At 41.7% G+C, this 26,386-nt stretch overlaps 1 protein-coding gene across 2 annotated transcripts in view; it reads right to left on the bottom strand.

The window, feature by feature from the left end:
* Nucleotides 1-5,869: 5,869 nt before the first annotated feature.
* The window catches only part of LOC128645801 (ras-related protein Rab-6B), a 118,632-nt gene continuing 98,115 nt past the window's right edge, over nt 5,870-26,386 (bottom strand). For both annotated transcript variants that reach the window (XM_053699049.1, XM_053699050.1), the window contains exons 6-8: nt 10,079-10,172; nt 9,834-9,900; nt 5,870-7,392 (exon numbers count right to left, since the gene is read on the bottom strand). In XM_053699049.1, the coding sequence (XP_053555024.1) occupies nt 7,328-7,392; nt 9,834-9,900; nt 10,079-10,172 (226 nt within the window). In that variant the 3' untranslated portion in view covers nt 5,870-7,327. The remainder of the gene's footprint in view (nt 7,393-9,833; nt 9,901-10,078; nt 10,173-26,386) is intronic.

Raw genomic sequence — 26,386 nt, 5'->3', positions numbered from 1 at the left:
GCAAAATATTTATCCAACCTACACATTTTCTCTAGGATTGCAACTGTGTTACAATCATTCAGAGCCGCTAACACCTCCCCTAGCAATACACGGAGGTTTTCCAGCTTAAACTTAAAATTTGAAATGTCTGAATCCAGTTTATTTGGATCAGATCCGTCACCCGCAGAATGAAGCTCTCCGTCCTCATGCTCTGCAAATTGTGATGCAGTATCAGACATGGCCCTAGCATTATCAGTATACTCTGTTCTCATCCCAGAGTGATCTCGTTTACCTCTAAGTTCTGGCAATTTAGACAAAACTTCAGTCATAACATTAGCCATGTCTTGTAGAGTAATTTGTAATGGCCGCCCTGATGTACTTGTCGTTACAATATCACGCACCTCCTGAGCGGGAGATGCAGGTACTGACACGTGAGGCAAGTTAGTCGGCATAACTTCCCCCTCGTTGTCTGGTGAATGTTGCTTAACATGTACAGATTGACTTTTATTTAAAGTAGCATCAATGCAATTAGTACATAAATTTCTATTGGGCTCCACCTTGGCTTTTGAACATATTGCACAAAGAGATTCCTCTGTGTCAGACATGTTTAAACAAACTAGCAATTAGACTAGCAAGCTTGGAAATACTTTTCAACTAAATTTACAAGCAATATGAAAAAAACGTTACTGTGCCTTTAAGAAGCACACAAGAAAACTGTCACAGTTGAATAACAATGAACCGGATTAGTTATAGAAACCAAATTTAGCAAAGGATTGCACTCATTAGCAATGGATGATTAACCCTTAATATCAGAAAAAAACGTATAACAATTGAAAATATAAGCGTTTTTATCACAGTCAAGCACAGTCTCACAGGTCTGCTGTGAGTGATTACCTCCCTCAAAACTAGTCTTGAAGACCCCTGAGCTCTGTGGAGACGTCCTGGATCATGCAGGGAGAAAAAGACAGACTGTGACTGAATTTCTGATGCGTAGTAAAAGCGCCAAAATAGGCCCCTCCCACTCACACTACAACAGTGAGGGAAGCTCAGTAAACTGTTTTAATTTAAAACAAACGACAGCCATGTGGAAAATAAGCCCAAAACAATTTTCACCAAGTACCTCAGATAATTAAACGATTTAACATGCCAGTAAACGTTTAAAATCTAATATATGAAATGTCATTAAAAAGCCTGCTGCTAGTCGCTCACACTGCAAGTTAGGCTAAAAGTTATATGCATACAGTATTTTCCCAGTGAAGTGCCATTCCCCAGAAATACTTAAGTGTAAACATATATACATATCAGCCTGATACCAGTTGCTACTACTGCATTTAAGGCTGTACTTACATTATATCGGTATTAGCAGTATTTTCTCAGTCAATTCCATTCCTTAGAAAATAATATACTGCAACATACCTCTTTGCAGGTGAACCTGCCCGCTGTCCCCTGATCTGAAGTTACCTTACTCCTCAGAATGGCCGAGAACAGCAAACGGATCTTAGTTACGTCCGCTAAGATCATATACAAAAACTCAGGTAGATTCTTCTTCAAATTCTGCCTGAGAAGGAAACAACACACTCCGGTGCCGTTTAAAATAACAAACTTTTGATTGAAGATATAAAAAACTAAGTTTAATCACCACAGTCCTCTCACACATCCTATCTATTAGTTGGGTGCAAGAGAATGACTGGGTGTGACGTAGAGGGGAGGAGCTATATAGCAGCTCTGCTTGGGTGATCCTCTTGCACTTTCTGTTGGGGAGGAGTTAATATCCCATAAGTAATGATGACCCGTGGACTGACTACACTTAACAGGAGAAATAAGCCTCTCTGAAGTCCTCTCTGAGGTCTCTGGACTCCCCACGTGAAGCTGCATGAACTGTCTAGCCAAAACAACTGCGCAACTGAGGCGCAAAAATGAGGCCCCCTCCCTCTTCATTCCAGAATGATGGGGCCTTTTAGACTAGGTTAGGTGTCTAATTAAGTGCCAGGCGCAATAATAAACCCCATAAGTGTTTTAAAAGTCTCAAAAAACACCCTATTCATTCTAAATCATGCTAATAAAGCAATCGATTAAGCCCACAATAGTGTCAACCAGCATTAAGCCCTTAATTTAAGCCATCATTTTATACAGAGTCTGAGAAAAATGGCTTACCTATCCCTGAGGGGATTTCTGACAGTCTTCTAGCATTACCTGGTCTTGTTAGAAAAATGACTGATCATACCTGAAGCAGTTAAGCCTGCAAACTGTTCCCCCCAGCCTGCAATGGATTTTAGTTACTGGTGCTAAAATCATATTCCTCTCAGCAGAAATCTTCATCACTTTCTGCCTCAGAGTAAACAGTACAAGCCGGCACTATTTTAAAATAACAAACTTTTGATAGAAGAAATAAAAACTACAAATCTAACACCACAAACTCTTTACCCTCCCGTGGAGATGCTACTTGTTAGAGCGGCAAAGAGAATGACTGGGGGGGCGGAGCCTGAGGGGAGCTATATGGACAGCTCTGCTGTGTGCTCTCTTTGCCACTTCCTGTAGGGATTGAGAATATCCCCACAAGTAAGGATGAAGCCGTGGACCGGATACACCAATGTAAGAGAAAATGTAAGCTAGGCTGAACCCCCAAGGCATCACTAAGGCATCTATTAGCTCTGCCTGGGGATCCCTGGACCTCGACCCGTATCGGGGTAGCTTGCAATTGAGTCTGGATGCCATAAGGTCTATATCTGGCGTTCCCCACCTGAGACAAATCTCCGCATACACTTTGGGGTGAAGAGACCATTCCCCCGGATGGAAGGATTGCCTGCTGAGAAAGTCTGCTTCCCAGTTGGTGGTTGATGTTAGCCACCGAGGTAATGTTGTCGGTCTGGAATCTAATGAAGCTGATCAACCCCAGAAGAGGCCATCCCTTTAGAGCATTGTAGATTGCTCAGAGTTCCAGAATATTTATCGGAAGGAGAGACTCCATTTTCCTGGCACCCCAAACAGCTCCCCATCCTGCCAGACTCGCGTCCTTGGTCACAATCGCCCAGGACGGTCTCCCCATGGCCAGTTGCTCTGGACGGATCCACCACGAGAGGGAGATCCGAGTCCGAGCATCCATGGATATCTGCTGTGATAGATCTGAATGATCGCCGTTCCACTGTCTCAACATGCACAATTGAAAAGGTCTAAGATTGAACCTGGCGAATGGAATGATGTCTATGCTGGAAACCATGAGTCTGATCACCTCCATACACTGAGCCACCGAGGGGCTTGAGGAGGACTGAAGGGCAAGACAAGAGGACACAATCTTCCTGTGAGAAATATTTTCATGGACATAGTCTATTATCGTACCCAGGAATTCCACCCTGTTCCTGGGAATCAGGGATCTCTTTCCTGAGTTGATCTTCCAACCGTGAGATTGGAGCAAAAGAAGAAGAGCCCTCGAATGATCCTCAGCGAGACTGAGTGACGACGCCTGGACTAGGATGTCGTCCAGATAGGGCGCCACTGCAATGCCTCTGGCCACCGCAAGTAGGGCCCCCAGAACCTTTGTGAAGACTCTCGGGGCCGTCAGCAAGACCAAAGGGAGGGGCCACAAACTTGAAGTGTTGGTCTAGAAACGCAAATCTCAGGAACTTGAAGTGGTCCCTGTGGATTGGCACATGAAGGAACAGCCAATAGAATGCAAGCTCAATCCTATTGGCTGATTGGATCAGCCAATAGGATTGAACTTCAATCCTATTGGCTGATTGCATCAGCCAATAGGATTTTTTCTACCTTAATTCTAATTGGCTGATAGAATTCTATCAGCCAATCGGACTCTAAGGGACGCCATCTTGGATGACGTCACTTAAAGATACCTTCATTCGGTTTTAGTCGTCGCCAGAAAAGGATGCTCCGCGTCGGATGTCTTGAAGATGGACCCGCTCCGCGCCGGATGGATAAAGATGCCGTCTGGATGAAGACTTCTGACCGGCTTGGATGAAGACTTCTGCCCGTCTGGAGGATCACTTCGTCCAGCTTGGATGAAGACGTCTCCCGGTAAGTCGATCTTCAGGGAGTTAGTGTTAGGTTTTTTTTAAGGGTGTATTGGGTGAGTTTTATTTTTAGGTTAGGGACTATGGGCAGCAAAAGAGCTAACTGCCCTTTTAAGGGCAATGCCCATCCAAATGCCCTTTTCAGGGCAATGGGGAGCTTAGGTTTTTTTTAGATTTTATTTGGGGGGTTGGTTGTGTGGGTGGTGGGTTTTAATGTTGGGGGGATTGCACTTTTTTTTTTTTTTTACAGGTAAAAGAGCTAATTACTTTGGGGCAATGCACCGCAAAAGGCCCTTTTAAGGGCTATTGGTAGTTTAGTTTAGGATAGGGGCTTTTTTATTTTAATAGGGTTATTAAATTAGGTGTAATTAGTTTAAATTTCTGTAATTTGTTTATTATTTTCTGGAATTTTTTTTGTACTTTAGCCAATTTAATTTAGGTAATTGTATGTAATTTATTAAATTGTATTTAATTTAGTAAATGTATTTAATTGTAGTGTAGTGTTATGTGTAATTGTAACTTAGGTTAGGTTTTATTTTACAGGTACTTTTGATTTTATTTTAGCTAGGTAGTTATTAAATAGTTAATAACTATTTAGTAACTATTCTACCTAATTAAAATAAATACAAACTTGCCTGTAAAATAAAAATAAACCCTAAGATAGCTACAATGTAACTATTAGTTATATTGTAGCTAGCTTAGGGTTTATTTTACAGGTAAGTATTTAGTTTTAAATAGGAATAATTTAGTTAATGATAGGAATTTTTAGTTAGATTTCTTTTAATTATATTTAAGCTAGGGGGTGTTAGGGTTAGACTTAGGGGTTAATAACTTTAATATAGTGGCTGCGACATTGGGGGCGGCAGATTAGGGGTTAATAAATGTAGGTAGGTGGCGGCGATGTTAGGGACGGCAGATTAGGGGTTAATATTTAACCAGTGTTTGTGAGGCGGTTTAGGGGTTAATATATTTATTATAGTGGTGGAGATGTCCGGTTCGGCAGATTAGGGGTTAAAAAATTTCTTTTAGTGTTTGCGATGTGGGAGGGCCTCGGTTTAGGGGTTAATAGGTAGTTTATGGGTGTTAGTGTACTTTTTAGCACTTTAGGTTAAGAGTTTTATGCTACGGCGTTGTAGTATAAAACTCTTAACTACTGACTTTAAAATGCGGTACCAGTCTTGACAGGAGAGGGTGTACCGCTCACTTTTTGGCAGACTCGTAATACCCGCGCTATCCAAGTCCCATTGAAAAAAAGAGGATACGCAATTTAGGTAAGTGGATTTGCGGTATTTCCAAGTCTGGCCAAAAAAGTGAGCGCTACACCTGTACCTGCAAGACTCGTAATACTAGCGGGCGTTAAAAAGCAGCGTTAGGACCTCTTAACGTTGCTTTTTAAGCCTAACGCACAACTCGTAATCTAGCCGAAAGTATTTTCTGACACTTTTCTGGACCCCTTCTAATCTGGCATCCACCCTAAACATACCATAGAACACACACACATACATATATATTATCTAATTACTGCTAAACCAAAGAGACAATCACACTGCATCTTTTAACATGATCATATTCTCCTGCTAACTGTGACAAAACAACTCAGTTAATGCCCTTTGCCTTTATCTATCAAGTCCTTTCTTTGGCTCTATGTTGATTTAAACATATTCAATCTTCCAAAAATCCCTTTTAGATGTCATCACATTACATAGTTTCATACTTATCTCTAAACCACACATGTAAGAAATGCCAATCACTAATCAAGTCCAAACTGTCCACTGTCTCAAACATCCACCTTCTAGCAATAGTATTGACACAACCTTTACAAATTTACTCAAACTTATCAGAAGAAATACAAAGCTAGACACAGAGCGAACAATGTGATAGGCGAAGATTTTATTTAGTGAGACACACAGCTGTGTTTATATAGTAGATACTCATTAATATTCACACCTACTTGGTTAACAGCTATGAAGAGGTAATATGGGGCAGTTACGCAATATAAGACATCCAAGGATTATTCAAGTGGAGAAACATTTTCACTATAATTTATTCATTATCAATACTATTTCAGACATTTTTTTTCATTTACAATCCAGCAATGTGCAATAACAATACAACTGACTGATCATCAGAGGCTATGGCCCAAAGTGCAGGACCAACCTTGTATACAGAAAAACAGATGTGACATGACCAGGATACAGCAATTATTCTAATAGAAAAGGAGCAACAGGAAATGGAACACCACAGGTGAACTCAGAGAGGGTGCAGTGATATACCAGGTTCAAAGGTTTGTTTTCTTTATCAATGTTTCAGCCCTCACAGACAGAGGAAGAAGACAACTCCCTGAATTTTACAAAACCAACCTTATGTAGCAGCATACATACATTTGCAGTGGAGTTACAGAGCACAAACCTAGTGTGTAGTATTACCTGTAATCATTGGTGTTAGAAACCAATTAGCATGTATATTTTACAGTTTAAAATATGTAGCAATACACAACAAAACGAAGAGAGATCTACTGCAGAGTAGCAGCTTCAATTAATTTTCTTCTTGGAACAATTTTTTTATTAATATATCCAAGCTGCCTTAAGGAGGGAGAATACTTGCACAAGTTTAAATGCACACTGACAACTGTAAAATAATCAACAGTACATAACCATACATATGGTTATTTTGATTATGCAGAGACAATGCAAAAACAAACAGAAGGCGAGAGTGAGCATAACAAGGACAAGGGTAGAAATCAGCCAGCCTGGTCAGCAAGAAAGAAAACAATACAAATAAAAATGTAAACAAACATTGTTACATTGAGACATTAGGAAAAAAGGCCTGAAAGGAAAAAGGGTATTAAGACACAAACTGTAACCTTATTCTTAAAATGTAAACCCTTTATTCCTATTAGTTAGTTGGATGTCGGCTACTGCAGAATTCAATTTTGGAATACAAGTATGCAGGACAAATGCCATTTCTGTTCCCTGTAACCTGGCTCCATCCTGGTACATTCACAGTAAACAAAATAACATGTCAGCACAACTTTCCAATACATTTTTTTTATCACATTTAGAGAATTTAAAGGGCACCATTTTAGGCACCCACAGTGCAAGAAATAAAAAATATACATAAAATTCTCATTCTCCAAACCTTACACTATACCATGCAGTTTGAGTGAAATGAGGAGGGAGGTGGTTTGTTCTTGGGGCTCCCCCATTACCCCCTCGTAAAATGGAGCACACACTGCATCCACACACAGGGATTTTAAGAGATATATATAGAGACGCTTTCCTTTCTGATGTGTGTAGCCTCTGCTGGCTGCTATTGAACCGGGGATGTTAGCAGGAGCATCCGCTCTCAGTCACTGGCTGTTCAGGAGGTTTTTCCAACTTGATGTCGATCACTGATTGAGGAAGAATGGTTAAGGAAAAAAAACACAAATGCAGCCACACAGATCTTTATTAGATAATAAACGCTACAGACATTGAGGTGCTGAATATTAACATATTACACTCTAAGACAACTACGGAAAGATAGCAGTCTATTACTAGAAACCTCCATAGCAATTTTAGGATTAGCTTCCTATTGACTTAAAGTGAATGTAAATTTTGATGCTAAAGTCTCTTCCTGGGTCTAAAATGAGGAATCCGGTTTCCTCCAATCACAGCGTTGAATCAGACACTGATTCCCCCGGTGGGGAGGGGGGAGAGCCATGATTGGAGGATGACCTAGCCATCATTTCTGACATCAGAAATGGCTTGCATGAACGGAGGAAGCTGGAGCTGCTGTCAAGTTTAAAAGGTATGGGTTTTTTTTCACAACAGGAGTGAAATGTAAATTTTGATGAATTAAAGTGCCCCTGTTTTTAATAAAATTTTCAAAAACCGGGCACTTTAGCATCAAAATTTACATTCACTTTAATCACCAATCAATGCAATTGAATCAGCATAACTATTGTCAGATTAACTGTTGACATTGTAAGAAAATCTCATGACATCAGATCTCAATAATAAAAGGATCACAGTATAGGTGCATGTGGATCATGTAGGTCTCAAATTAAGGTTTATTTAAATAATGAATACAGATTATTGCTAGGTTAATGTTTGGCCTCCCTGATTATCTGTGATATGGAGTCTTGAGACACAAGCACATTTGTTGCTTTCTTAATCCTCATACAAAGTGAACTCACATTTAAGACATGTTAACTACCTATCTCAGGTCAGGACAAGTCTCTTGTACCAGGGCATCAGTGTCAGCAAAATGGGCCCTGGCACCGGTAAATTTCCCTGGTAGTGCTACTTGTTAGGGGAGAGGGGCCCAGCTGCTGGATTTCTAAGCAACAGCTAGGCCCAGCACTCTCATCCATGCCAAATTCAGCTCAACTTGATGGGGGTTAAATTGTGCAAAATCCCCAGTGTTTGTTTTTAAGTCAATTATTTACCACTAGACTATTTTATATATATTTTACACACAAACACACGTATATATATATATATATATATATATATATATATATATATAACACACAGAGAAAACCCAGCACTCACTTACAAGCTCTCAGCTAAGATTTAAAAGCAAAACTGCTTTTAAATCTTAAAAAGCTGAGAGCTTGTAAGTGAGTGCTGGGTTTTCTCTGTGTGTTGTATTAATTTGTTTTGTAATTTTGCCTATGGTTCTTGCACCCAGACCTGTCTGGGGTTAACTGCTTGTGGCTCTGGGGACAGCACAGCTTCCTGTGAGTGCCAGTGGCACCCAGGGCTGAGCATTTGCAGGGTCATATGATGTGTACCCGGTCCGGTATGAGAGTGCAGTTCCCTTCCGTGTTTTGTGTATATATATATATATATATATATATATATATATATATATATATATATATATATATATATATATATATATATATATATATACACACACATACATATACATACACAAATAATACACATATATAAAAACAAACATATCTGTACCCAGTAGTAGAATGAGTCAGTTATTTACACACAGCACTGCCATCTAATGGCCAGAATCTATAAAGGCTACATATTTATACAATTCTACAGACCTTCCCAAATCAACCTCCCAAACAAAAGGTTTTGGAAAGCAATGTTAAATCAGAGTTCTCAACAGATAATTTTGCCATTATGAAGTAGCTAGGTGGAGGCAGAAGAACATATTTTCTGTTATGTATAAATTATACTTAAGCTATCCAAAGCAAAATCATTAAATATAAATTAATTTAATGAGAATTTGTGCAACATTGAAAAAACATTAACTAGCTCATTTTAGCTTACTATTGGCTTCAATTTTAGTCAGGTGGTCAGTAAAATCATTTGGGTAGTGAGCCCATTAAAGTGACATAAAGCCCAAAAAATTTCTTTCATGATTCAGATAGAGAATACACTTTTTTAAAAATGTTACAATTTACTTCTGTTATCTAATTTGCTTCATTCTCTTGGTATCTTTTATAGAAGATGTAGCAATTCACTACCGGGAGCTAGTTAACACATTGGGTGAGCCAATAACATGAGGCATATATGTGCAGCCACAAATAATCAGCTCTTTTCAGCAAGAGATACCAAGAAAACAAATCAGATAATAGAAGTAAATCGGAAAGTTGTTTAAAATCACATGAAATCATGAAAGAAAAATAAAGTTGGGTTTTGTGTCCCTTTAAATAGGTTCTGGAGGGAACACTAAAAGGATTTGTTCCTGAGCCAACCAACTCCTCGTATTTAATAGAAGTATAAAACTATGGACATTGTTGTAAAATGAGATAATTCTATACTGCAGCTACTAACTTATTCCTCTTCCCTGAAGCATTTTAATGTGATGAATGAAGGATACTGTCCTCTTTGCTCTTCTCAGGTGTGCTGTCCATCCCAGGCAGAGCGGCAGCTACTCTACGGAAAAGCTTGAAATGTACAATGAATACAAGTTAAAGATTGGTGAAGGACATGGACTTTAAATACAAAAAGAGAATTTTAGAATCATCACAGCAATGCCCACCATGGAGCTTAGCAAATCTATCAACTGATATGAATATTAATAGCAGGTCAAATGAATAAAGCACAGGAGAATAGAGACATTACCTGCTTGACATTATAGCCAGTCTTGGCACTTGTTTCAATAAACATGACACTTAGCTCCTTAGCTCTCTGCTCACCCTCTTCGGTGGTGATTTGTCTGTGTACAAAAAAGTTCAGAAATTAAAAAAAAAAGAAGATAAAGATATCTATCTATATATTTATTTATTCATTCATTTTCGCTCTCTAAATTAATTAATTTCATGGTAGTGAGAGTCCACGATCCTTACTGTTGTGAATTACATCACCTGGCCACCAGGAGGAGGCAAAGACACCCTAATACCAGTGTTTAATAAGCCCTTCTACTTCATCTTCCCTCCCAGTATTGCATAGCCGAGAACAGAACAAAGCAAGAAAGAGCATAGGGTACAGAGATGCGAACCAGGACTACTGTCACAAAAAAAGAAATAAAAAATAATATTGGGTGGGCTTGTGCACTCTCACTAGCAAGAAATAAAATGAATTTATCAGGTAAGAATACATTTTGTAAATATGTAAAAAGAATTTTAAAGCCCAAACCATGTCTAGATTATGTAAATGTCATTCCTTTAAAGACTTAGGGTTCAGACATAGAGAAGGAACAACAATTTCACTGTTGATATTATCCACCGAAATAAACTTTGGTAAAAAAAATACAGTATGCAGAACTGCTTTATCCTGAAAAAAATCAAATACTGAGGATCTTATTATAGGGCAGACAATTCATAAACTCTTCTCGCCAAAAGAGATTGCCAAAAGGAACAACACTTTCCAAGATAATATCTTAATATCCAAAGAATGCATTGGTTCAAATGGAGGAGATTGTAGAGAGTTGAGAACCAGGTTGAGATTCTAAGGAGGATAAGTTGGTTTAAGAACTGGCTTAATCCTAGCAAGTACCTGAATATCAGGCAAACTCACTAACTTCCTGAGTAGAAAAACTGAAAGGACAGAAATCTAACCCTTAATAGAACTGTCCGACAAACCCTTGTCTAAACCTTCCTGAAGGAATTTTAAAATCCTAGGAATTCTCCCTGAATGCCATGAGAAACCATGCTTAGAACACAAGGAAAGGTACACCTTCCATATCTTGTAATAGATCAGTCTAGTAACTGGCTTACAAGCCTGAATTAAAGTATCGATAACAGACTCAGAAAAACCTCTGAGTTGAGATCAAGCGTTCAATCTCCATGCAGTTAAGTTAAGAGACTAAAGATTTTGATAAAAAAATGGCCCTTGCACAAGCAGGTCCTGTCAAAGTGGAAGGTGCCATGGGGGAGCACTGGACATCCTGACTAGGTCCACATACCAAGTTAGTCGAGGCCATGCTGGAGCTACCAAGATTGCAGAGACTCTCTACTGCTTGAGACGAGCAATCACTTGGGGAAGAAGTAAGATTGGAGGAAACGGGTAGACTAGCTGAAAATGCCACAGGGCCGTCAGAGCTTCGGTAAACTCCGCCTTTGGATCCCTCGCTCTGGAGCCATTGTGTGGGAGCTTGTGATTGAACCGGGATGCCATCAGATCTATCTCTGGTCATCCCCAGTGAACCATCAGCTGTTTCAAAATCTCCTTTTTTAGAGACCATTACTTTGGGTGGAGGGTCTGGCGGCAAAAATAGTCCGCTTTCCAGTTGTCCACTCCTGGGATTTGGATGGCTGAGATCGAACAAAGATTTGTCTCCGCCCATGGCAATATGCGAGATACTTCCTTCATTGCCAGGGAGCTGTGAGTACCCCCTGATGATTTATGTATGCCACCACCGTGAAATTGGAACCCCTTAGCTACACTGTGTGTCCCCCTCAGTAAAGAGTCCAATCCTTATCATAGTGGGAACAGGGATTTAATTTAGTCTGTTGATAGCAGAGCTATAGTGTCGCCACACTAAGTGCATGAAAGGGACAGGAGTAGGACCCCAGGAAAAGGTACTCATCCTCCACCAGATCCACTCCATAAGAGGACTGTCACCAAGACATCTGCCCAGAGCTGTAACAAAAAAACAAACAAACAAAAAACAGAATTTAAAAGTGTCCAATCTTGTCCAGCAGGAGGAGGCTAAGGAACTACCTTGCAACACCCATGTCTAGCTTGTCACTCAGCTTCATCAAGGAGAATAATAATGCATAACTCTCCTAAATTCCTACTCTTCCAGGAACTATCCAATGAAAGAATATAAATCTGAAATTCTTCATAATTTCAGCAGTATCTCTATCCATACCTTCTTTTTGACGAGGTAAATAAATACTGGGAGGGAAGAGGAAGTAGGAGGGATTATTAATCTGGTATGGGGTGTCTTTGCCTCCTCTTGGTGGCCAGGTGATGTAATTACCAACAGTAAGGATCGTGGACTCTCACTACCATTAGAAAGAAATCTATATATGTATACATACATACATACATACATACATATATACATACACACATATACAGTATACAACAGAAGTGAGTACACCCCTGGGCAATATCACTTAAATATGGCATTAAGTATTTCCTAATATAAACATTCAAAAACAAATACTTTAGAAATATTATATTGAAAATACAGGCCCTAAAGTAGAAACTGAAACAAAATGGAGTACACCTATGATTTCCAATTATCCTAATTGCATGAGCATAGTTACCAGAACAGTCTAATTTTTTGACCAATGGGCTGTGTCTATCTGCAAGTTTGCATCATGTCTCCACATGGAAAAGAATTGCCATAGGAATTGCAAATCTGATTGTGAGACTTCACAAAGATGGAAAAGGATACAGGAAGATTGGTGATGACCAACTTAAAATCAGTTAAAACGCAGTTGCAGCAGTAATCAGGAGGTATAGATCGATATACAGTGCCAAAAATCAGAGCTGCAGTGGCTGTCTTTCTAAAATGACGCCACGTATAGTGCGCTACTTGCACAATCTAGCTCTGAAAAACAGGCGTTTCAGATTTTCATCAAATCAAATGCTTCAGATTTAGCTCAGAGATTATCGATAGAAATTGGAGTTCCTGTGACAGCTCAGACAGTGCTAAGGACATTGCATAATGTCAACTTCTATGGACAGCATCCAAGGAAAAAACCCTTGCTTGCTCTTCGGCACAAAACTACAAGATTAAACTTTGCTAAACAACATGAAAAGCCTGATGAATACTGGGAGCACATTATTTGATAAGATGGCCAAGACCAAGATACAATTTTTTGGCTCAGATGGGGTGCAGCATGTTTGGTGTGAACCTGGTCAGGATTATTACAGTGAATGCATAGCCCAACAGTGAATCATGGAGGTGGGAGTGTGATGATATGGGGCTACAAGACTGCAAAAGGTGTTGGGGATATTTATAGATGGCACCATGAATGCCTGCAAAATATCAAAATACTGGCTGACAGGATGACTCCCAGTCTCCAGAAGTTTGGCAGAGGACGAATATTCCAGCATGATAACGATCCAAAGCACACATCCAAAACCACAAATGAGTTTCTAAAGGAGAAACAAGTGAAAACTATGACCTGGCCAAGTATGTCACCTGACTTGAATCCAGTAAAACACCTTTGGGGTATTTTAAAGAGAATGGTAGAAGCAACACCACCCCTCCAGCAAAGAGCAGCTGAAAAGAAATTCTCTCTGAAGAAGGGCAGAACATCTCTCCAGAAATTTGTACGACACTGGTTTCCTCCATGCCAAGGAGGATTGAGTCTGTCTTAAAAAATAAAGGTGGACATGCAAAGTATTGAAAGAACATAAATTATGCTTACCAGATCATTTCCTTTCTATCTGCATGAGGAGAGTCCATGGCTTCATTCCTTACTTGTGGGAATACAGAACCTGGCCACCAGGAGGAGGCAAAGACACCCCAGCCAAAGGCTTAAATACCTCCCCCACTGCCCTCATCCCCCAGTCATTCTGCCGAGGGAACAAGGAACAGTAGGAGAAATATCAGGGTATAAAAGGTGCCAGAAGAATAACAAAATTTTTGAACGGCCCAACAGAGAAAACGTGCGGGGGCCGTGGACTCTCCTCATACAGAAAGGAAAGGATTTGGTAAGCATAATTTATGTTTTCCATCTTAATATGAGGAGAGTTCACGGCTTCATTCCTTACTTGTGGGAAACATATACCCAAGCTCTAGAGGACACTGAATGAAAAACGGGAGGGTAAAAGAGAGGCGGACCCTATTCTGAGGGCACCACAGCCTGCAAAACCTTTCTCCCAAAAGCTGCTCCAGCCAAGGCAAAAATTTAAAATTTGTAAAACTTTGAAAAATTATGTAAGGAGGACCAGGTAGCCGCCCAACAAAATCTGCTCCATAGAAGCCTAATTCTTGAAGGCCCAAGAAGAAGCCACAGCTCTAGTTGAATGAGCCGTAATCATTCTGAGGAGGCTTATGTCCCGCTGTTTCATATGCTAAGCGGATAATGCTCCTCAACCAAAAAGATAGGGAAGTGGAAGAAGTCTTCTGCGCTTCCCAGAATAGACAACAAACAATGCCGAAGTCTGTCTAAAATCTTTTGTAGTATGAAGATAGAATTTCAAAGCCTGAACCACATCCAAATTATGAAGTAATCGCTCCTTCGAAGAAGGATTAGGACACAAGGAAGGAACCATGATCTCCTGATTGATGTTGCGATCAGACACAAACTTAGGTAGATAACCCAACCCAGTGCGAAGAACAGCCTTATCAGCATGAAAAACTAGGTAAGGAGGCTCACATTGCAAGACCGCCAACTCCGAGACTCTGTGTGCCAAAGCAATAGCCAATAGAAAAAGAACCTTCCAAGACAGTAACTTAATGTCAACCGAATGCATGGGCTCAAATGGAGCCCCCTGCAAAACCTTAAGAACCAAATTTAAACTCCAAGGAGGAGCCAAATGTCTAAACACAGGCCTGATTCTAGACAGAGCCTGAACAAAAGACTTAATATCAGGAAGCTCAGCGAGCCTCTTGTGTAATAACACTGATAGAGCTGAAATCTGTCCCTTTAAGTAACTAGCAGAAAACATAATTTATGCTTACCTGATAAATTCCTTTCTCCTGTAGTGTAGTCAGTCCACGGGTCATCATTACTTCTGGGATATTAACTCCTCCCCAACAGGAAGTGCAAGAGGATCACCCAAGCAGAGCTGCTATATAGCTCCTCCCCTCTACGTCACACCCAGTCATTCGACCGAGAACCAAACGAGAAAGGAGAAACTATAGGGTGCAGTGGTGACTGGAGTATAATTTTAAATTTAGACCTGCCATAAAAAACAGGGCGGGCCGTGGACTGACTACACTACAGGAGAAAGGAATTTATCAGGTAAGCATAAATTATGTTTTCTCCTGTTAAGTGTAGTCAGTCCACGGGTCATCATTACTTCTGGGATACCAATACCAAAGCTAAAGTACACGGATGACGGGAGGGACAGGCAGGATCTTTATACGGAAGGGACCACTGCCTGAAGAACCTTTCTCCCAAAAACAGCCTCCGAAGAAGCAAAAGTGTCAAATTTGTAAAATTTGGAAAAAGTATGAAGAGAAGACCAAGTTGCAGCCTTGCAAATATGTTCAACAGATGCCTCATTCTTAAAGGCCCAAGTGGAAGCCACAGCTCTAGTAGAATGAGCTGTAATTCTTTCAGGAGGCTGCTGTCCAGCAGTCTCATAGGCTAAACGTATTATGCTACGAAGCCAAAAAGAGAGAGAGGTAGCAGAAGCTTTTTGACCTCTCCTCTGTCCAGAATAAACGACAAACAGGGAAGAAGTTTGGCGAAAATCTTTAGTTGCCTGTAAATAAAATTTCAGGGCACGAACTACATCCAGATGGTGTAGAAGTCGTTCCTTCTTTGAAGAAGGGTTAGGACACAATGATGGAACAACAATCTCTTGATTGATATTCCTATTAGTGACTACCTTAGGTAAGAACCCAGGTTTAGTACGCAGAACTACCTTGTCTGAATGAAAAATCAGATAAGGAGAATCACAATGTAAGGCCGATAACTCAGAGACTCTTCGAGCCGAGGAAATAGCCATTAAAAACAGAACTTTCCAAGATAACAATTTGATATCAATGGAATGAAGGGGTTCAAACGGAACACCCTGTAAAACGTTAAGAACTAAATTTAAGCTCCATGGTGGAGCAACAGTTTTAAACACAGGCTTAATCCTGGCCAAAGCCTGACAAAAAGCCTGAACGTCTGGAACTTCTGACAGACGCTTGTGTAAAAGAATGGACAGAGCTGAGATCTGTCCCTTTAAGGAACTAGCAGATAAACCCTTTTCTAAACCTTCTTGTAGAAAGGACAATATCCTAGGAATCCTAACCTTACTCCATGAGTAACTCTTGGATTCGCACCAATGTAAGTATTTACGCCATATTTTATGGTAAATCTTTCTGGTAACAGGTTTCCTAGCCTGTATTAAGGTATCAATTACTGACTCCGAAAATCCACGCTTTGATAAAATCAAGCGTTCAATTTCCAAGCAGTCAGCTTCAGAGAAATTAGATTTTGATGTTTGAAAGGACCCTGAATTAGAAGGTCCTGTCTCAGAGGCAGAGACCAAGGTGGACAGGATGACATGTCCACTAGATCTGCATACCAGGTCCTGCGTGGCCACGCAGGCGCTATTAGAATCACCGATGCTCTCTCCTGTTTGATCCTGGCAATCAATCGCGGAAGCATCGGGAAGGGTGGAAACACATAGGCCATCCCGAAGGTCCAAGGTGCTGTCAAAGCATCTACCAGGACCGCTCCCGGGTCCCTGGACCTGGACCCGTAACAAGGAAGCTTGGCGTTCTGGCGAGACGCCATGAGATCTATCTCTGGTTTGCCCCAACGTCGAAGTATTTGGGCAAAGACCTCCGGATGAAGTTCCCACTCCCCCGGATGAAAAGTCTGACGACTTAGGAAATCCGCCTCCCAGTTCTCCACTCCTGGAATGTGGATCGCTGACAGGTGGCAAGAGTGAGACTCTGCCCAGCGAATTATCTTTGATACTTCCATCATCGCTAGGGAGCTTCTTGTCCCTCCATGATGGTTGATGTAAGCTACAGTCGTGATGTTGTCCGACTGAAACCTGATGAACCCCCGAGTTGTTAACTGAGGCCAAGCCAGAAGGGCATTGAGAACTGCTCTCAATTCCAGAATGTTTATTGGAAGGAGACTCTCCTCCTGAGTCCATGATCCCTGAGCCTTCAGGGAATTCCAGACAGCGCCCCAACCTAGTAGGCTGGCGTCTGTTGTTACAATTGTCCAATCTGGCCTGCTGAATGGCATCCCCCTGGACAGATGTGGCCGAGAAAGCCACCATAGAAGATGGTCTCTTGATCCAGATTCAGAGTAGGGGACAAATCTGAGTAATCCCCATTCCACTGACTTAGCATGCACAATTGCAGCGGTCTGAGATGTAGGCGTGCAAAGGGTACTATGTCCATTGCCGCTACCATTAAGCCGATTACCTCCATGCATTGAGCCACTGACGGGTGTTGAATGGAATGAAGGACACGGCAAGCATTTTGAAGCTTTGTTAACCTGTCTTCTGTCAGGTATATCTTCATTTCTACAGAATCTATAAGAGTCCCCAAGAAGGGAACTCTTGTGAGTGGAAAGAGAGAACTCTTCTCTTCGTTCACCTTCCACCCATGCGACCTTAGAAATGCCAGTACTAACTCTGTATGAGACTTGGCAGTTTGAAAGCTTGACGCTTGTATCAGAATGTCGTCTAGGTACGGAGCCACCGAAATTCCTCGCGGTCTTAGTACCGCCAGAAGAGCGCCCAGAACTTTTGTGAAGATTCTTGGGGCCGTAGCCAATCCGAATGGAAGAGCTACAAACTGGTAATGCCTGTCTAGGAAGGCAAACCTTAGATACCGGTAGTGATCTTTGTGAATCGGTATGTGAAGGTAAGCGTCCTTTAAATCCACTGTGGTCATGTACTGACCCTTTTGGATCATGGGTAAGATTGTCCGAATAGTTTCCATTTTGAACGATGGAACTCTTAGGAATTTGTTTAGGATCTTTAAATCCAAGATTGGTCTGAAGGTTCCTTCTTTCTTGGGAACCACAAACAGATTTGAGTAAAACCCCTGTCCGTGCTCCGACCGCGGAACCGGGTGGATCACTCCCATTAGTAAAAGATCTTGTACACAGCGTAGAAACGCCTCTTTCTTTATTTGGTTTGTTGACAACCTTGAAAGATGAAATCTCCCTTTTGGGGGAGAGATTTTGAAGTCCAGAAGATATCCCTGAGATATGATCTCTAACGCCCAGGGATCCTGGACATCTCTTGCCCAAGCCTGGGCGAAGAGAGAAAGTCTGCCCCCCACTAGATCCGTTCCCGGATCGGGGGCCCTCAATTCATGCTGTCTTAGGGGCAGCAGCAGGTTTTCTGGCCTGCTTGCCCTTGTTCCAGGACTGGTTAGGTTTCCAGCCTTGTCTGTAGCGAGCAACAGCTCCTTCCTGTTTTGGAGCAGAGGAAGTTGATGCTGCTCCTGCCTTGAAGTTACGAAAGGCACGAAAATTAGACTGTCTAGCCCTAGGTCTTGAGGCAGGGCATGGCCTTTACCTCCTGTAATGTCAGCGATAATTTCTTTCAACCCGGGCCCGAATAAGGTCTGCCCTTTGAAAGGTATGTTAAGTAATTTAGATTTAGAAGTAACATCAGCTGACCAGGATTTTAGCCACAGTGCTCTACGTGCCTGAATGGCGAATCCGGAATTCTTAGCCGTAAGTTTAGTTAAATGTACTACGGCATCTGAAATAAATTAATTAGCTAGCTTAAAGGGCCACTGTAAGTAAATATTTTCTATGCCTGTTACTAACTAACTACCCCAAATAAGCTATTTATCAATAGCATTTCATTAACATATCTCTACCGTATATCAGAAATCTTGTCTGCAAATGTAATTGTTTTCCAAACCCACTCCGTGGGTATCCTTTGCTCTGTACCAATCCGTTTACAATACCTAGGTTTCAAAATGGCGCTTTAAACACAAAGTTATTGGTTTAAGTATTTTGAACACTAAGTGCTGAAAATAGTGGGCAGGATAACGGGACATCATCGGCGAATAAAAGATATAACTTTTAGAACATTATGAAACTTAGTTTTGGTGAAAATATAGGTCAGTAGGTTTTAATTAATGTTTATTAACTTTAATATGTTAGTTGTTTAGCTTAAAAATTATAACAGAAAGTAATCCTTTAAGGGTTTTAAGCTTATTTGAAATCTCATCTATAGTTATTGAGTCAAGAGTCTCTTCCAGAGACTCGGACCAAAATGCGGCCGCAGCCGTGACAGACGCAATACATGCAAGGGGTTGCAATATAAAACCTTGTTGAACAAACATTTTCTTAAGGTAACCCTCTAATTTTTTATCCATTGGATCTGAAAAGGCACAGCTATCCTCCACCGGGATAGTGGTACGCTTAGCCAGAGTAGAAACCGCTCCCTCCACCTTAGGGACCATCTGCCATAATTCCCGTGTGGTGGCGTCTATTGGAAACATTTTTCTAAATACAGGAGGGGGGGAAAAGGGTACACCGGGCCTATCCCACTCATTATCTTAATTATCTCTGTAAGCCTCTTAGGTATAGGAAATACGTCAGTACTCGCTGGTACCGCATAGTATCTATCCAGCCTACATAATTTCTCTGGGATTGCAACGGTGTTACAATCATTCAGAGCCGCTAATACCTCCCCTAGCAGTACACGGAGGTTTTCTAGCTTAAACTTAAAATTTGAAATGTCTGAATCCACTCTATTTGGATCAGATCCGTCACCTGCAGATTGAAGCTCTCCGTCCTCATGTTCTGAAAATTGTGACGCAGTATCTGACATGGCCCTATTATTATCAGCGCACTCTGTTCTCACCCCAGAGTGATCTCTCTTACCTCTAAGTTCTGGTAATTTAGACAAAACTTCAGTCATAACATTAGCCATGTCCTGTAGTGTGATTTGTAATGGCCGCCCTGAAGTACTCGGCGACACAATATCACGCACCTCCCGAGCGGGAGATGCAGGTACTGACACGTGAGGCAAGTTAGTCGGCATAACTTCCCCCTCGTTGTTTGGTGAATGATGTTCAGTTTGTACAGATTGACTTTTATTTAAAGTAGCATCAATGCAATTAGTACATAAATTTCTATTGGGCTCCACCTTGGCTTTTGCACATATAGCACAGACATGTTTAACACACTAGCAATTAAACTAGCAAGCTTGGAAATACTTTTCAACACAATTTACAAGTAATATGAAAAACGTACTGTGCCTTTAAGAAGCACAGAAAAAAACTATGACAGTTGAATAACAATGAACCGGAGAAATTATAACAACCAAATTTTTCCCGGTAAAGGCATAAATTTAGCAAAAGATTGCCCCCATTAGCAATGGATAACTAACCCTTAATAGCAGAAAAAAATGTACAAAATATAAACGTTTTTTATCACAGTCAAAGCACAATCTCACAGGTCTGCTGTGAGTGATTACCTCCCTCAAAATAATTTTTGAAGACCCTTGAGCTCTGTAGAGACGATCCGGATCATGCAGGGAGAGAAACAGACTTGTGACTGAATTTCTGATGCGTAGCAAAAGCGCCAAAATAGGCCCCTCCCCCTCACACACAACAGTGAGGGAAGTTCAGTGAACTGTCTTAAATTAAAATAAACGACAGCCAAGTGGAAAAACAGTGCCCAAAACAATTTTTCACCCAGTACCTCAGATAATTAAACGATTTAACATGCCAGCAAAACGTTTAAAATCAAATAATATGAAATGTCATTAAAAAGCCTGCTGCTAGTCGTTCCCACTGCAAGTAGGCTAAAAGTTATATGCATATAGTATTATCCCAGTGAAGTGCCATTCCCCAGAATACTGAAGTGTAAACATATATACATAACAGCCTGATACCAGTTGCTACTACTGCATTTAAGGCTGAACTTACATTATATCGGTATTGGCAGTATTTTCTTAGTCAATTCCATTCCTCAGAAAATAAAATACTGCAACATACCTCTTTGCAGGTGAACCTGCCCGCTGTCCCCTGATCTGAAGTTTACCTCACTCCTCAGAATGGCCGAGAACAGCAAAATGAATCTTAGCTACGCCGGCTAAGATCATACAAAAACTCAGGTAGATTCTTCTTCAAATTCTACCTGAGAAGGAACAACACACTCCGGTGCTGTTTTAAAATAACAAACTTTTGATTGAAGATATAAAAACTAAGTATAATCACCACAGTCCTCTCACACATCCTATCTATTAGTTGGGTGCAAAAGAATGACTGGGTGTGACGTAGAGGGGAGGAGCTATATAGCAGCTCTGCTTGGGTGATCCTCTTGCACTTCCTGTTGGGGAGGAGTTAATATCCCAGAAGTAATGATGACCCGTGGACTGACTACACTTAACAGGAGAAAGTCCCTTCTCCAAACCCTCTTGAAGTAAAGAAAGAATCCTGGATACCTGACCTTAGGCCAAGGGAATCCACGTTCTTCACACTAGAATAAGTAGGTCCTCCACACCTTATGGTAGATGCGACAGGTGACCGGCTTTCTAGCCTGAATAAGAGTATCAATCACTCCTTCAGAAAAACCTCTCTTGGCTAGGACTAAGCATTGAATCTCCGTGCAGTCAGCCTCAGAGAATCTAGATTTTGATTGAACAAAAGGACCGACAGGGTAACCTCCATGGAGGAGATGACATCCCCACCAGGTCCGCAAACCACATCCTGCGCAGCCACTACGGAGCAATTAGAATAGTCGAGGCTTGCTCCTGCTTGATGCGGGCCACTACCCGAGGTAGAAGTGGCAACGGTGGAAAAATGTAAAATAGGTTGAACCCCCAAGGCACTGCTAAGGCATCTATCAGTTCTGCCTGGGGATCCCTGGACCGCGACCCTTATCTGGGTAGCTTGGTATTGAGTCTGGACGCCATGAGATCTATCTCCGGCGTCCCCCATTTGTTGCAAATCTCTGCAAACACCTCGGGATGGAGAGATTATTCCCCCAGATGAAACGATTGTCTGCTGAGAAAGTCTGCTTCCCAGTTGTCCACACCCGGAATGTGGATAGCTGACAGCGAGCAGTTGTGGGCCCCCGCCCAATCCAGAATCCAAGATACTTCCCTCATGGCTAGTGAGCTTCTCGTTCCCCCTGATGTTTGATGTAAGCCATCAAGGTAATGTTGTCTGATTGGAATCTGATAAACTGGGACAAACCCAGAGGAGGCCAAGATCTTATAGCGTTGAAGATCGCTCGAAGTTCCAGAATGTTGATCGGGAGAAGAGATTCCTCCCGAGTCCCCTGGCCCTGTGCCTTCCTGGCACACCAAACAGCTCCCCATCCTGACTTGTGTCCGTAGTCACAATCACCCAAGATGGTCTCAAGAAGTATGTCCCCTGGGACAGGCGATCTGGACAGAGACACCAAGAGAGCGATTCTCTCGATCGGCTGTCTAGAGAAATCTGTTGGGATAGATTTGAGTGATCGCCGTTCCATTGCCTCAGCATGCAAAGCCGTAGGGGTCTGAGATGGAACCTGGCTAATGGAATGATATCTATGCTGGACACCATGAGCCCAATCACCTCCATACACTGGGCTACAGATGGCCTTAATGGGACACTGAACCCAAATTTTTTCTTTCGTGATTCAGATAGAGCATGCAATTTTAAGCAACTTTCTAATTTACTCCTATTATCAAATTTTCTTCATTCTCTTGGTATCTTTATTTGAAATGCAAGAATGGAAGTTTAGATTCCAGCCTATTTTTGGTGAACACACTGTGTTGTTCTTGCTGATTGGTGGATAAATTCACCCACCAATAAACAAGTGCTTGAGAATGAAGAAAAAATAATAATAGGAGTAAATTAGAAAGTTGCTTAAATGTGCATGCTCTATCTGAATCATGAAAGAAAAAATTTGGGTTCGGTATCCCTTTAAGGAGTTTAAGGAGTGTAAGAAATATCTTCACGGATATGGAATCTATTATCGTGCCCAGGAATTCCACTCTGGTATTGGGAACCAAAGAACTCTTTTCTAAGTATATCTTCCATCCATGAGACTGAAGAAGAAGAGCTCTTGAATGGTCTTCTGCCGGCAGGATGAAGCTTGGACCAAAATGTTGTCCAAATAAGGTGCTACTGCAATGTCTCTTGATCTCGCCACCGTGAGCAGAGCCCCCAGAACCTTCGTAAAGATTCTTGGAGCAGTAGCCTGACCGAAGGGAAGAGCTACAAACTGGAAGTGCTGATCCAGAAAAGCGAATCTTAAGAACTTGAAGTGATCCTTGTGTATTGGAACATGAAGGTAAGCATCCTTCAAGTCTATCGTTATCATAAACTGTCCTTCTTGAACTAAGGGCAGAATAGACCTTATCTTTTCCATCTTGAATGAGGGCACAGAAAGAAACTTGTTTAAACACTTTAGGTCCAGAATCGGGCGAAACGTACCCTCCTATTTGGACCACAAAAAGTAAATCTATGCTTACGTGATAAATTAATTTCTTCTATGGTACGGTGAGTACACAGATTCATCCTTTACTTGTGGGATATTATCCTCCTGCTAACAGGAAGTGGCAAAGAGCACCACAGCAGAGCTACCTATATAGAGGTGACTGAAGTTTAAAATAAAAAAAATATAATCCGTCTTAAAATGACAGGGCGGGCCGTGGACTCGTCGTACCATAGAAGAAATTATTTTATCAGGTAAGCATGAATTTACTTTTCTTCTATAAGGTATGACGAGGCCACAGATTCATCCTTTACTTGTGGGATACAATACCAAAGCTACAGGACACGGATGAACGGGAGGGACAAGACAGATGGTTAAACAGAAGGCACCACTGCTTGAAGAACTTTTCTCCCAAAAATAGCCTCCGAAGAAGCAAAAGTATCAAATTTGTAAAATTTGGAAAAGGTATGAAGCGAAGACCAAGTCGCAGCCTTACAAATCTGTTCAACAGAAGCATAATTTTTAAAAACCCATGTGGAAGCCACCGCTCTAGTAGAGTGAGCTGTAATCCTTTCAGGAGGTTGCTGTCCAGCAGTCTTGTATGCCAAACGAATGATGCTTTTCAGCCAAAAAGAAAGAGGTAGCAGTAGCTTTTTGACCTCTACGTTTTCCAGAATAGACAACAAAGAAGATGTTTGACGGAAATCTTTGGTTGCTTGCAAGTAAAACTTCAAAGCACGAACCACGTCCAAGTTGTGCAACAGACGCTCCTTCTTAGAGGAAGGATTAGGACACAGAGAAGGAACAGGTTTGGTACGCAAAACCACCTTATCAGCATGGAAAACAAGATAAGGCGAGTCGCATTGCAATGCAGATAGTTCAGAAACTCTTCAAGCCGAAGAGATAGCAACTAAAAACAGAACTTTCCAAGATAGAAGCTTAATATCTATGGAATGCATAGGTTCAAACGGAACCCCTTGAAGAACTTTAAGAACTAGATTCAAACTCCATGGCGGAGCAACAGGTTTAAACACCGGATTGATTCTAACTAAAGCCTGACAGAACGACTGTAGTAGAATTGATAAAGCAGATATCTGTCCCTTTAAGGAACTAGCTGATAGCCCCTTCTCCAAATCCTTCTTGGAAAAAGGACAAAATCCTAGGAATCCTGATCTTACTCCATGAGTAGCCTTTGGATTCGCACCAATAAAGATATTTACGCCATATCTTATGATAAATCTTCCTAGTGACAGGCTTTCGAGCCCGAATCAAGGTATCTATGACCGACTCAGAGAATCCCCGCTTGGATAAAATCAAGCGTTCAATCTCCAAGCAGTCAGCCGCAGAGAAACTAGATTTGGATCCTGGTACGGACCTTGAATTAGAAGGTCCTGTCTCAGTGGCAGAGTCCATGGTGGAAGAGATGGCATGTCCACCAGGTCTGCATACCAAGTCCTGCGTGGCCACACAGGTGCTATCAAAATCACAGAAGCTCTCTCCTGTTTGATTCTGGCAATCAAACGAGGAAGGACCAGGGTACTGCTAGAGCATCTATCAGTACTGCCTGAGGATCCCTTGACCTGGACCCGTAACAAGGAAGTTTGGTGTTCTGACGAGATGCCATCAGATCCAATTCTGGTGTGCCCCATTGCTGATTCAATTGTGCAAACACCTCCGGATGGAGTTCCCACTCCCCCGGATGAAAAGTCTGACGACTTAGAAAATCCGCTTCCCAGTTCTCCACTCCTGGGATATAGATTGCTGATAGATGGCAAGAGTGAGTCTCTGCCCATCAAATTATTTTGGTAACCTCTATCATCGCTAGAGAACTCTTTGTCCCCCCCTGATGATTGATATATGCTACAGTCGTGATATTGTCTGAGTGGAATCTTATGAATCTGGCCGAAGCCAGCTGAGGCCACGCCTAAAGCGCATTTAATATCGCTCTCAGTTCTAGAATATTTATCGGGAGGAGAGCCTCCTCCTGAGTCCACAAACCCTGTGCTTTCAGGGAATTCCAGACTGCACCCCAGCCCAATAGGCTGGCGTCCGTCGTCACTATGACCCACGCTGGCCTGCGGAAACACATTCCCTGGGACAGATGATCCTGTGACAACCACCAAAGAAGAGAGTCTCTGGTCTCTTGATCCAGATTTATCGGAGGAGATAAATCTGCAAAATCCCCATTCCACTGTTTGAGCATGCATAGTTGCAGTGGTCTGAGATGCAAGCGAGCAAACTGAACTATGTCCATTGCCGCTACCATTAGACCGATTACCTCCATACACTGAGCCACTGACGGCCGAGGAATGGAATGAAGAGCACGGCAGGTGGTTAAAATCTTTGATTTCCTGACCTCCGTCACCGAATCTATCAGAGTTCACAGGAATGGAACTCTTATGAGAGGGATAAGTGAACTATTTTTTACGTTCACCTTCCACCCGTGAGATCTTAGAAAAGCCAATACGATGTCCGTGTGAGACTTGGCTAGTTGGTAAGTCGACGCCTGAATTAAGATATCGTCCAGATAAGGCGCCACTGCTATGCCCCGCGGCCTTAGAACCACTAGAGGGGACCCTAGCACCTTTGTGAAAATTCTGGGAGCTGTGGTCAACCCGAAGGGAAGAGCCACAAACTGGTAATGCTTGTCCAGAAAGGCGAACCTGAGGAACTGATGATGATCTTTGTGGATAGGGATGTGAAGATACGCATCCTTTAAGTCCACGGTGGTCATATATTGACCCTCCTGGATCATTGGTAAAATAGTCCGAATGGTCTCCATCTTGAAGAATGGAACTCTGAGGAATTTGTTTAGGATCTTGAGATCTAAAATTGGTCTGAAGGTTCCCTCTTTTTTGGGAACCACAAACAGATTGGAGTAGAACCCCTGCCCCTGTTCTGTTTTCGGAACTGGGCAGATCACTCCCATGGTATATAG

Source organism: Bombina bombina, chromosome 1, assembly GCF_027579735.1.
Source record: "Bombina bombina isolate aBomBom1 chromosome 1, aBomBom1.pri, whole genome shotgun sequence".
NCBI classification, from domain to species: domain Eukaryota; kingdom Metazoa; phylum Chordata; class Amphibia; order Anura; family Bombinatoridae; genus Bombina; species Bombina bombina.
Note: the sequence above shows the minus strand (reverse complement) of the source record. Positions and strands in the feature narration are given on the sequence as shown.